This window comes from Homarus americanus, unplaced genomic scaffold (genome assembly GCF_018991925.1).
Source record: "Homarus americanus isolate GMGI-L3 unplaced genomic scaffold, GMGI_Hamer_2.0 scaffold19318, whole genome shotgun sequence".
Classification (NCBI taxonomy): domain Eukaryota; kingdom Metazoa; phylum Arthropoda; class Malacostraca; order Decapoda; family Nephropidae; genus Homarus; species Homarus americanus.
Window position 1 is genome coordinate 5,449,898 of NW_024732238.1, and position 13,672 is coordinate 5,463,569.

The 13,672-nt window shown below is 33.8% G+C and overlaps 1 protein-coding gene across 13 annotated transcripts in view; it reads right to left on the reverse strand.

The window, feature by feature from the left end:
• LOC121868374 (calcium uptake protein 1 homolog, mitochondrial-like) overlaps positions 1-13,672 on the reverse strand; it is a 42,548-nt gene that overhangs the window by 8,890 nt on the left and 19,986 nt on the right. For 5 of the 13 annotated variants that reach the window (XM_042368926.1, XM_042368924.1, XM_042368919.1 and 2 more), the window contains 3 exons: positions 2,185-2,299; positions 870-1,030; positions 79-195 (listed from right to left, as the gene is read on the reverse strand). In XM_042368926.1, the coding sequence (XP_042224860.1) occupies positions 79-195; positions 870-1,030; positions 2,185-2,299 (393 nt within the window). Of the gene's footprint in view, positions 1-78; positions 196-869; positions 1,031-2,184; positions 2,300-5,775; positions 5,788-10,448; positions 10,521-13,672 lie in introns of all 13 variants that reach the window. The other 8 variants (XM_042368922.1, XM_042368917.1, XM_042368923.1 and 5 more) reach the window with 3 other exon arrangements.

A 13,672-nucleotide genomic window follows, 5' to 3' on the forward strand; every position in this document is an offset into this window, starting at 1 on the left:
GACACTGTTAAACTAATTTACTGAGAAGATTCTAAACCTGTCTGACCCTACACTGGCTGCAAATTGTGCAATGCTCACCTCCAAACTGAGAATTTCTTGTTGTAGTTGCTGCTGAAAGAACAAGAACTTCTCAATGGTCAGCTTTTCCCTCAGTGTTATCCCAAAGAAGTAAGTACTGAGAGCAGAGTTGACACCCTGAAAATTAATAATACAGCATAAGCAACTTTTACTCTATACAAACTACAGTACACCATAAGGAGATCTTAAATTTCTTAAAAATACTGTATGGTACATTAATTTTTTATGATTATAAACACCAATACAGTATATTGGAAAAATACATCCATAACTATATAGTTACTCACAGAAGTACAGATATCCACAGCCATATTGATACTGATTTTTCCCTGTGCATTAAATTTATTTCAGTTAACCCTTTAAAGTGTAGTGTCACACTTAGGTTTTTTATTTTCTGAGAGAAACCCCTGCCACCTCAATGGGTTAATTGTATGACTAATAATTATTCTCTACTTGCTACAGCATTTCCTGTATTTATCATGATCAGTTATCTTGATTTCTTCCTTGCACTTTCTTTAAACATGTTTTGTTTGTTAGAAGGATCAGTAACTAAGAATTATTCTATGTACAGTCGGGGTCAAGTCTTGAACACTTGACAGTATTTGGCATGTACCGGTAAGTACCCGAAGATCTTAGGTATTAAGGAGAGTTTTATCCCATTTTGTGGTTCAGGCATATGTGATGATGAGTAGTGTTATTAGTATATCCCAATCATATATGTATAACTCAGTAGTAGATGCCAGATATTACTAAGTGTTCAAGACTTTTGACCCCGACTGTACATTACTTACTTTAAAAGTATTTCCCGTATTAGCATGATCTCGATGACGTGCTCCAATGCTTGTTTGATTGCGAATCAGTGTTGCTACTTTATCAAATTCCTCATAATCCACATCTCCATCACCATTCAAGTCAAACATACGAAAAGCAATTTCAAAGTGACGACGCGATGCTGCAATAAATAAAATAATTAACTTCATACTCAGTAATTTTAAATTGTACTGCCCTCTTCAGGATAGCAATAAACACATCTAGAGATAATACAGATGAGGATGAATGGCCCTGTCACAACAAAATCTATACCACTGGATGTATTTGTTTTAAGAGCAAATCATGAAATACTCTATACACAAAAGTAGGATACAAAATATAAGCTGTCATGCTCGAGTTTTTATGGGATGCTATAAAAAACAGAGAGAAGTGCCCTCTTATTAACTTTCATGACTAACATTAACAGCTTCTAAGACGAACTTAAAATTTATTAGTCTTTTTAAGGGACCATAATACATTTGAAATTGGGGTAACAACTACAAGAATCACACATAGTCAAGATTGTATAAATATCAAGCTCCATGAAATATTAATTAAATAAGAAGCCATTCCTCTCCCAAGAACTTAATAACAACTCATAAGATGGATCATGACCTAATTCTTATAAACATAAAGATCAACTTATCATTTAGTTGAGATTCATAACCACATTCCCTAGTCTGTGAAAGGAAACTAATGACCATACATCTATATGAATTTCAATTAACAAGTTCTGAGGAGATCATGTAAACACAAGCTGGAAACTATTATGGTAATTTTCATCTAGATTTTAAGAATATCAAGCTGCAGGCAAAACTTAAGTTGACTCATGTAAACATTCTCTGAGTGCATATTGAGCAAAAACAAATGCTGGGACATACATGCTGACCTAGTACACATATAGAGTATATGTGAGTGTAATATCAATATGGATGTATAGATGTATATATAGACAACACTTACTGTATGCCCTTCACATAAAAATGCAAACTTAAAAAAACAAAAAAACAAGAGCCTGAAGTTACACAACAGAATAATGTCACTGATTCTTGTACCTCATTACCACACCCATTTTCCTATCTCACTATTCAAAAAGACAAATGATTGATCGTTTAAGTAATCTTATTTCTTAATACAGTGTACAGTAAAGCATAGGTAATTGCTCAATTGTTCCACGCAGGTCGATCTCATCCATACACAATCAGTAACCCAAGTAGCCGGAGAAAACTTAAGGCAGGATTTTCACACTTAAAGCACACGTGTAAAACCCAACGCATTTATGTTTTAGTCACTCACTTGACAAGACAGTAAGCAAAAATATAAAGTCTGAGAAAGAGATGAGTCCTGAACTGCCAAGCTTGTAGAAAATAGAGTCTTCATCCAAGGCAAGTTCCAGTTTGTTGGAAGTGTTCTGAAAAAAATATATATCCTAATTACACATGAACTAGAGTACTCTTAGTGAGAATATATTGTATAAGAAATTTAACTGTACATTACTTAAGGCAATTATGATGAAAAATAATGGAACTAAAAAAGCTATTCTACTTGCGTCTTAACTGTACAGAAATCATACTAAAATTTTGCAAAAATCTGTTGGATTTTCTCAATATAAACAAAATCAAATTCAAGATAATACACATTAGTGAAAATACTGACATTAAAGAATTCAACATTAACACTACATTTATATAAAAAAATGCGTTGATATTTAGGAAACAATATTAGTAAATAAGAAAACATCAAAATAAATAATAAGATTTAATATAAAGAATATTAAAAATATCTTGTTGAACACACTTTAACACAATACACTTAACAATTAAATGAGATTTAGTTATTGATTCATTAAATGTCATAAGGAAAACTTTGTGTATGGCAGGAAGCTTTGTGAACACTTGTTTTTTGAGTAAATATTATATTCATTTTTAATCAGTAAAGGTATTTGTATACAGTACTGTAGTTTATTATTCGTCCATTGGCGCAAAACAAAAAAGTGAGCTCTGTAATTCTAAAAATAATGAAAAATAAGCAGCTTCAGTGCACATCTCAATTTCCTCAATGAACCTTCCTCTCATTGCTATATCTTATCCAAGAGATATTTCAGTGAGAAACCTTTCTTACACAGGTTACCTATAACAAGGACAGTCAAGAGGAAGCTCACATAATAAATCATCATGTAGGTAAAATGATTTTGCTTGGAAGATAATCAATGAACTTGGAGCAAAACCAAAAAAATATGAAACATTTGGCTCGCAACACCTACATGCTTAACAGACTTAATATTCATTTGGTTAAAAAAATAATATGATAAGGAACCTGTGAACAAAATTTAATACGAAAATTCAAGCAAACTTTCAAGTTGGTTTATCACAAAGCTTTAAAAAGATGACAGTTAATAGATGACACACACAGACTGACAAATAGTTGACAGGCCACAGCAGTAACTCATTCATCTGACCTCTAAGTTTTACCAAGATTCAGTATCCAAATTTTAATGTGACTACAACAATGAACACTTATTACAAAGTTCTAGTAAATCATACAGGCAGTTAATGGAAAAAAATAGTGACTAACAACAATAACAACACCAGTGAATTGCAAAGGCAACAGCTCAGCTAGGCAAGCCAAGAAAAAAAATATAAATAAAAACATTATTTGATGCCCTTGTACAGCATTCAATCAATAATAATAATAATGTGGCCCAAACATTGAGATTCAAATATCAAGAATTAGTAATGTTTTAGAATAGTATTACACTTGCATTCACATATGTTTCATAATTAAGATGTTTGTCTTTCCCACAATCAGAGAGGCATGGCACACGAGTGAATATCATCTAAGTTGAGAAAAAATCAAGCACTCCGATGAATAACAAAGCATTCTTCTGCTTATAACAGTTACCCTGTATATTTTTTCCAAGGGATTTGCATATTAATTTTTTCTCACTCTTACAAGATGCAGGCTGGCTAGAATCAAGACCAAACAGACTGTTATTTGTTCTCTTAACTGCCATATTGTAAATAAGAGTATTAGAAATAATTATCTATTTTATCTATTATGATTTATCATAGAGTATGAGGGGTAAAACATATTAAAAACACATCAAACAAACACATAGTGTACTCTATTTGAAACACAGTGCCAATTTACTCATATTGTAGTACAAAATGCTTTTATGTTACACTGTGCCTCATAATTTGAGATGGCAAGCTGCATTTTTTAAATTTTACCCTATATACATAGCTTCTGTGTGCCCACAAACAACATTTTCCTTATATCACAGTTAGGAATATATGCAACATATTTCAGTAAGAGTGCCTAACTGTTAGTAAAGAGTAAAGCATGCCTCAGAATTAGTTAAGAATTTGCTAAGAATGATGATCTTGCTTAAAGATGGTTAAATGTTCAGTCAGTAACACTACTTTTGCAGACACTGCTCCGAAGAAAAAGCCCTTCAGTACTAAATGCCAAGGTAAAATTAAATGATAAATCAAGAGATTAAACAACATACTACTGTATTATAAATTTTGGCAATAACTAGCAGTTAAGGGGGGACACGGGACATTCCCAGCTAACTGCATCTTATGATTACAAAAATATTCTGTAAGTTTTTTCTAGCACCCTGAAAGTTCTGTCTAGTCCTCCCCAAAGACTAATGGTGCAAAGAACATTGATACTATGCAAAGCTGGTGCACACTGGGGACCATTTCATGCTCACTTACAATATACCACAAGCCCTTACGTTTAGCATATAATGCTGCGACATGCCATTATCTAAATATTTTTCAATAATCCTACTGCAAAAATCATCAAACCTAAGCCTCAGAATAATATCAAATGAAACAAGAAATCTGTATCAAGAACTAGAAGAATTAAAGCAAAAATACATAAGAAAATATTGGTACATTCTTTAGATATGTGAAGTTGTTTAACCAACAATATATTCAAAAGAAGCGCAAATGACCCAGGAATCCATGCTAAATTCAGCAATTCTGCAGTGCTGGGGGAGAGAAACAGTAGAGGAAAAGTCTTGACACACAGCTTTCATTGGGAAACATTATATAGCCTCTTCTTAAAATGCATATTTACCTTTTATGTACCGTACATACATAAGATAAAAAAGTAAACAACCATACAAAAACAGAAAAATACTACAAAATATATACAACATTCATACACAGACACATACTGTACAAGTGCCAACCATCTCACACAGGTATTCATAGACATCTAAATACTGCACTGCACCAGCCTCCTCAACAAACTAACAATATAAAACACATGCACATACTGTATCTGTACAAATACACACAGGAACAGACACGTAAACACATTCACACAATTGCTCTGTTACAAGCAAGTTTATACATCCATTTATAAACCCAAGTTCAGAAACCATTCATAGTATCAAAGAGATATACACACACTAACATGCATATGCATGCACGCACTCACACGCACGCGCACACACACACACACACAGAAGGGTTCAATGTTAATATTCATCAAAAACTCTGGCAACACAAGGTTTCACTCAATGAAAACTGGTAAGATTTTAGTACCACTCCTGATAATCTTCACCATAACTATGGTACTGTATACTCATCAAACATCACAGTACTTTACATAAATACTGTACAGGTAGTCTATATTAAATTTAGTTATTAATAAAGAGTATGCATCTTTTTTATTCAATCTCCATCACTTATCAGAGAGGTACTAAACAAAATAATCAATTATCACAAATGATAAACATGAAAATTCACAAAAAAATTAATTCTTCATGGACTCAAAAATGATTAATTAATTATTTTGTTTTATTTATCTATACAAGAATGTTAGCTGGTTGCAGGAGTAAGGTACAACATGCAGCAGTAATGGAGGTACCTCTTCTGCCGACTGGAAAAGAGAAAAGTGTGATTGGAAGATTAAGACGCAGTTCGCTGGATCAGTCTGATAACTAAACAAGGGTTAAACTGCACTAAGACATAACATGTAGTCAGCTGCAGGAAAGCGAGAGATTCTACACCTCAGCAAGATTAAAGACTTTAGAAAGATTACAGGAACCTCGGGAGTATATGTGTAGTCTATGGGTCGTGTGCGGCCTTGGTTCTGTGGAGCGATAAGCTCTTTACAGTTTAAAATTCAGTGCAGTGCAAAATATTCTCTATACATATACTTTTACATTATTAATCTAACCTGGATGTTCACTAAAAACAAAAGAAAACATTTAGTATCTACTGAGATTTATTGTTGAAGCTCTATAGTTTTCATGTGACCTGGGGAAAGAGTGTGTGGTGGTTATACAGTACAATACAATATAATCTAAATCTGAGGAGAGGAAAGAGAAAGTTTTAAAATATTTTGTTAAAAGATTTGGTCCTTTTCTTCTTGGTGTTTGGGACATGTGACCTCAATTTATCTTCCACTTATTGGTGCTAAACTGGCTGTGGTAATAGTACTGTACACCATTTCAAGTTTCCTCTTACTGTACTGTATACTGTATCACTCTCCACGAATCCCTCGCCTTAACATTACTTTTCATAAAAACCTTAAATTTTAGCCCAGCATATATTCATATTCTTAAACTTTAATTTTACTGTACTGTATTGTTTTTAAAATACCGTAAAAATTTATTCTGTAAGGATGAGTCTTTGAAGAAGATCCATACAAAACTATGATATTTAATGTATGATTCAGCTTAAACAATTAATTTCACCTTCAGTGTATACTGTATACATAATAACCTGATAAAACTTGATATTGTCAACACAAGTATTCAATACAGCCAATCACTTAACACTTCACATATCCATGATTCAAAGTAAACTTGATATTGACTGAGGCATCATAGCATTTTTTTCATATTTATACAAAATTTATCATAACACAACTTTTTCTCAAGACATCTAAATTTTCGAAGATAAATTCGCTACCGGGTATTTGTGATCCTTCCCTTTTATTAAGTGCGCAGAGATATGCACATAAAAGTAGAGGCACACACAGCAATGCAGGTTGTATTGTAACCTTATATACTATATACTCAAGCAAAGTTTTTTTACACATATAAAGATGTGCACATTATAAGCTCTACATATACCGTAATCTTAAATTAAAAAATTGTTACATGTAATGTACTAAGTGTACAAACACACTGTAGTTCCACCGTTGAGAGGTGAAAAGACAAAAATGAGAGGAAGAAGGATATTTCAATGTGATAATTATTGAGGACAAGTAGTGGAGTAGCAAAACGTCAACTGATGAGAGGTAAGAAGAATGAAAGATGAAGAGGAAATTCCTATACCCAGGAGGGTGTATTATCATACTGAAAGGCAGTAATGTAGTAAATAGGGCATCTTCTTCCAAACAACTATTGAATCATAGGTCAAATTTCACCAGTCATGAATAATGAGGAAAAACGGACTGGATATAATGCAATGGGAAATAAGTTACAGCATTAGTTTAGATGAAAAGAATTTTGACAGAGGCAAAAACAAAACAAAAGCCAATGGATAGAAAATTTGCAAGAATCTTTAACACCCTCTTCAGTGACTTGCTGCCACAAAGTGTTACCTTTTATAGTTTGTCCAAAAAACAGATAAGCAAAGAGAACTCAGCAGGAGTATTTTTTTTTAATTAGAAAAGATTACCAAAATCTCTATTGTCAATTTTTTTATTTTGAGAAATGGCTAACAAATGATTTATAAAAGCATTAAAAATTATGAAGGCAATGTGTACTCAATCTAAGATTTCCATGAGCTATCAGGAAATAAAATTGAGGCTACCTTGGATGAGCGAAAAGAATAAATGAGGTAAAATGGTTAGATATCACCATTAAACACCTACATACAAATTATGTGATATAATTTTTTATTACTGTACACTACAGTATTTTATAATACTGTACACTACAGTATTTTATAATCCAGCATGCTCCATGTAGAATTTTATATGAAAAGATAATAAAGTAGAGTATTTGCTAAGTTTTGAAGAAGCAGAGAAGGGAATGGATTACAGAGAAGCAGAAGTAATAACAAGATATGCAACACAACAGAAAGCTAGAGGGAACATTATGTATATCTCACCAAAACCTACTGTTCCCGAAGAGGTGACATAAGCCAAAACTACGGTGTGGTGGATGATATCATAGGCAAGTTGCAATGTTAGTATTAGTCTGTTTCATTCCTTCTTACATAAAAAAAGACACTACACCTTTAGCACTTACAAGTAATTTACATAGTAAAGGAAGTCAGTTTCACTGCAAGATTTTTCATTATAATCGTTTGCTTTGGTTGATAAAATTTTGTTAGCATACATCAGAAAGCAAATTCATAAGAATTTACTAATTCAAGACCACTGACTAATTTCTAAACAGGTTATCAATTACAACTGATTAGTTTCTTACTCTGCAGGCAAATTTTGTCTTTACAATAATGACATGACAGGGTAATTATTAGCTGTGCCTTACATATACAGTACTATATGTTGCCCTGTTTTGTGATCTTTCACCACTTTACCTTTGCCACTTCAGTAGTCTTGTCCTAAACCTCCAAATACTTTTCCATATAGGAAAAGTGAATGTAAGTCCCATAGGCAGGGCTGCCCATTAAGGAGTGTTGATACAGCACACTATATACTAAGCCTTATGAATATAAGAAGGAAGCATGGCCAACACTGCTCTCAACCACTTTCCCTTCCCCAACTGTAAGCTAGGTACCCATTTACACTGGGTGGGACTAGGAATGCCCAAGGATTGAACCAGCAACCCTCAGGAGAAGAGACAAGTGTTGTATCCACTTGGCCATCACACCCCATTTCTATGAATGACTCTGCTAAACCATTTTCATTAAAATTTCTCTGATTGTAATGGATCACTCACACAAAATTTTCACATTATTTTTCTAACTCACCTAAACACATATTTTCAAAATCCTCTTAATAACCTATGGAGTTTCTATTAGTGTCTTACTACCTCAAGCTGTCACAACAGTTTCTCCTGTATTAATATACTGTAGACTTTCCCTAATTTTCTGTGATTCATTCTTTATTATTCCCATGACTTTTCAGAAGCTGGGACACAACATACAGTGCACCTAAATGAGATCGACGCATGAGTGTTCAACTACTCGGTAAATACAAACAAAGATTAAACAAAAATATTTTGTAAATGCTAATGATGCAAAAGATGCAAATAATAATACTGTAATAATAATAATATATAAAGTTATCAATAAGGTGTTGGAATATGTAAAACATTCAATAATACTGTACGACTTCCTTCACTCCCTAGTTGTAATCTTGTTCATGTTAATGACTTAAAAGTGAGTACTGTATATGTTTATGACTGATTGATATATATCTTGCATAAAGGGGAAAATAAAGAAAACTGTATTGTAATTCTACATGCAGTACTTTTGGGTAAAGCAGAATGAATGCCAATGGCAGTAAAAGCCCTTGTGCTTTTTACAAACAGTACTGTACAGTTCATTATAAATACATAAAACAAACTGATTTGCCAACTTAGTACATTAAAAACAATTTCTTCATGCATAATTGCACCTCAACTTAAATTTTTTTTATTCTTGTTCAACGTTCTCCTCATTCTAGTAGACCCTCTAATTTCACGGACCAACACTTGACTTCCTTTATTTTACAATACCCAAAGTATTCAAATCTTTCTTTATTGCAGTGTAAGCCCAGAAAAAATAATTACTGTACAGTATTTTTAAACAGAAACTGCAATCATCAGCTGATGATAAATGAAGGTTTCCCCTGCATCTCACTACAATAGGTAGCAGCATGAACCTCTCACCCAAGACCAACCACGCTTGCAACTACAGATGACTCCTAAATAAGATGACTCATGACCTAGTGTAGAGGAAGAACACCTAATTCTTCATGCTCATTTATCCTGGTGAATTAATATTTGTGTTTTTAGATTAAGCATTCATGAAGAAATTTAAATAAATATTGGTGAGCAGTCACTTAAATTAGCATAGTGGAAGAAAACCATTAAATATGACTTATGGTATATGACTTCTATTGTTTTATTTCTTAGAATTTTTTTTTAAATGCTTCATTTCAGCTCTCATGGAAGCAAGGTCATCAGGGATACAAGCCACATCATCTGCTGGCTGTGGATCCAGTCAGGTGAAATAAATGTCTTAAAAGGAATTTTTTGGTGTATTTTCTCAGGCTCAAGTCACATCCCTTATATTTTCTATTGCAATAAATAGACCAATACAGTACATTGCAATTCATTATTTCAGTTAATTATTGGTCCCATTATCGTGAAACAATGAGGGTCTACTGTATAACTTGGTGGACATAAATATATTCCATTAAATGCATTAAGGTCCATTATCAAAAAAGCATAAAAAATTAAAAACAATTTCATTCATTGTACAAGCTTAAAATTTTGCCCCAGCAATAAGAACAGCAAATCTGCTTTCTTATATTCCCTTCTTTCTATATTTTATTTTCATTCAGCTGCAGCCACAAAAGCTTTCCTATCCCCTTCCTTCCTATCATACTCTCACACACTGCATGAAAGCACTTACCATTTCTACCTCCTCCTCCTCAAGCATCTCTCCTGATATTTCATCCACTCCTGGAGTTATGCCACACTTCTTCTGTAAAATATCTCTTGTATATTACAGCATACTTCCAAAAATCCATACTCCCAGGTGTATGGCCCTCATATTAAGTTTATGGTAAATATTAAATGATATAAACTATTTATGAGAAAAAAAAGACAAAAGTCCTACACGCAATTTTTCTGTTGTTTCACATTAGTGCACATATAAATGATATACGTGTAGAAAAATATTACTACATGTCTTGCTTTGTGCATAAGTGCTTCCTTCACTTTTCAATAAGCCATCTGCCATAGCTTCTTATTTCCATAAAAAATTTAATACTTAAAATATAACTAAAGTATCATCAGTGACAAATTAAGCTACACGTATGAAACAATTACAAGAACCAAAATTAACTAAATGACTTGATGAATGGATGTGGGAGAAAGTGACAGAATATTATGCAAATCACTGTACGAATATTAGTGAAATCTTCAAAATCTTCTGTTGAAATTATATGCACACATACAATCCATAAGTGAGAGAAATGCAGAGCTTGCTACTCAAAAACTTAACATGAAAGCATACAAATCTGAAAAATAAATAAATTGTAGCAAAATTTATGTAAAGCCCATTAATTTATGTCTTCATAAACTAATTAGAAAAGGGAAAAACAGTAATAAAAATATAAAAAATGTACCAAACCAAAATTGGGAAGCAGTCAATGATAATCTTATTTAGCTAAAACAAAGATTTTAAATTCAAATCCTATCTTATTACAGAAGAAGAGTTAAGTGAACTACAAGATTACCTGCCTGAACAATCCTCGACATAACCTTTCTTGTCCAGGGCCTGACATGTCCTACTCAGATCTCTGTAAATGCTGTAAATAGCTTCTCATCTACAGTAATACCCCGCTTTGCGCGTTTTTTTACGCGTTTTTTTTTTACGTGTTTCTACATTTACGCGGTACCCCGCCAGAACCGGAATGTTCACTTTACGCAGTGCATCTACTCATATACGCGGGAAGCAGCGCGGGCAGGGTGCGCACAAGGTCGCTCAGCCATCAAAACATTACCGAGTTCTTCACCCGCCACCCACCACAGCCGGCCCAAGTCAGTGATAGTGATGATATGGACTTATATGGACTTTGAGGGGTTTGACAAAGAGGCCCTGCAAGCCTCTGTGGTGGATAGTGATACAATTGATACAAGTGATACAGGTGAGGGCCAATACTCTGCCCTCTGCCTCGGAACCAACCCCCCATCCCCGTGTGCCCAGCCATCTTTTTTACTAATGTAAGTGTTAAAAAGCCTAATATTATTGATATTTCTCTTAATCATTAATTGTGTGTGCACACCATCATAAAATTAAGAAGTTATTTTTACTACAACGTAGGTATTGTGTCTCAAAAAGTGGAGTTTGGGGGTCGGCCCAGTCTCTATTTCAATTAATCCTATATGTTCTGTTGTTCACTTTACGCGTTTCCCGCTTTACGCGGGCTCCGTGGGTTCAATTGACCGCGTAAAGCGATGTATTACTGTATTCAGACCAGGTTTACAAAGTTAATTCTGTGATTCAATGGTTGCTTTAAAAGACAACTACTGTACTTAACAGCCAAGAGTCAAGTATTCACTTTCTGCCAGGAAACTGTCTGGGGAGTAAACATTCATAAAGCAACCACCTCATCAGGGTTGACATTTACTTCATAACTCAGGTCTGCATGGGCGAATGACTTTTTACAGTACAGTATTTGTACTAATCTGGAAAAGTTAATGTTCCTGCCTTAGACTGCAGATGACTTTCAGCATAAGATAGGCTCTGCAAGAGTTGTTTAAATGGGCAATCTCACAAGTCACTATACTAGTAACTTAAAATTAACCACAAAATCCCATCTTATAACCAAGCCAGCAAAGATTAACTCATGAATATGCCCACTAAGTTTTCATGTTTGGGAACCTGGGGAAGCCCCAACTTAATTGACTGGAATTAATCCAAAGAGCAACCAAACTTACAATACTCCATAGAATATTGTAATAACAGTTGGTATATCCACTGTACAATCTCAAGGCATATTAACCATCAGTCCTTATCAATAACTTCAGCTGCTCAGACCCTATTAAAGGATAGAGCTGCAGTAGGATAGCTTGACTCATCTTCCTATTAACTCCATACAGTACATATGTTAGGACTTTCTTGGGTCTCAGAAGCCTGTTAACTCAGCGGACACATTCATGAGTCAGACAATACAGAATATTATATACAGGGAGTCCCCGGGTTACGAACGGGTTCCGTTCCTGAGGATGTTCTGTAGTCGAATTTGTATGTAAGTCAGAACACATGCTATAAGCAAACCATACTTGCAGATCAATGTTTAAAATCCCACTGTATCATAGCCTAAGTCCTTATATACAGTACATCCAAATCACTTAATTCAAGATAAAAGAAGAAATAGAATGACAAAATACAGTAAATGAAAGTAAAATATAAGTCATCAGGAAAATGCAATACTGTAAATTTCAAGTTTAACCCCGTTCGTATCGGCGGGCGTTTGTAAGTCGGGGACACCCTGTAATTACATGATCCACTTCCAAATCATTTACAGTAAACTGTACAGTATTACAGTTTCTGTTACCCAGTGTAATGTTTGTTTGTTAGTTTTTTACATATGAGTTGTATTATGAATAAATTCCTCACATAAGAAGCAGTTTATAAATGTGACTGTAAAATGCAGATGATGATGAGTTTATACATAAATACGGAAGACTCAGAGTACTGTACTGTATGTAAAAGATTTATTCCACAGATTGGAATGTCAAAACAACCAGTGAAAAGTAGGGCACTGTACAAGTATATTTGTATTATCTCTGAATGTCATTCATTCTATCTCTGAACATCATTCACTCTTTCATAATTTTCAATCAATTGTTTCACTTAAGTGTACTGTACTGTACTATCTAACTCGTAGTCATACCCTTGAAATCTTCATTCATGATCTTCCGTTCCTCACTGTGCACCAAAACATCTAACTTATCTCTCATCATATTTTCCTCATTTATGATCATCTGCAGATTTATCCTTTAACATCAACATTCCTGTTCTCACATCATGTTTCATACACCTCTGTTGACATCTCTTTTACTGTACCTTCCCAGAGACTCCACAACTTGTCAACCTTACTTTCCTCATTATTTCAATAAGTATAT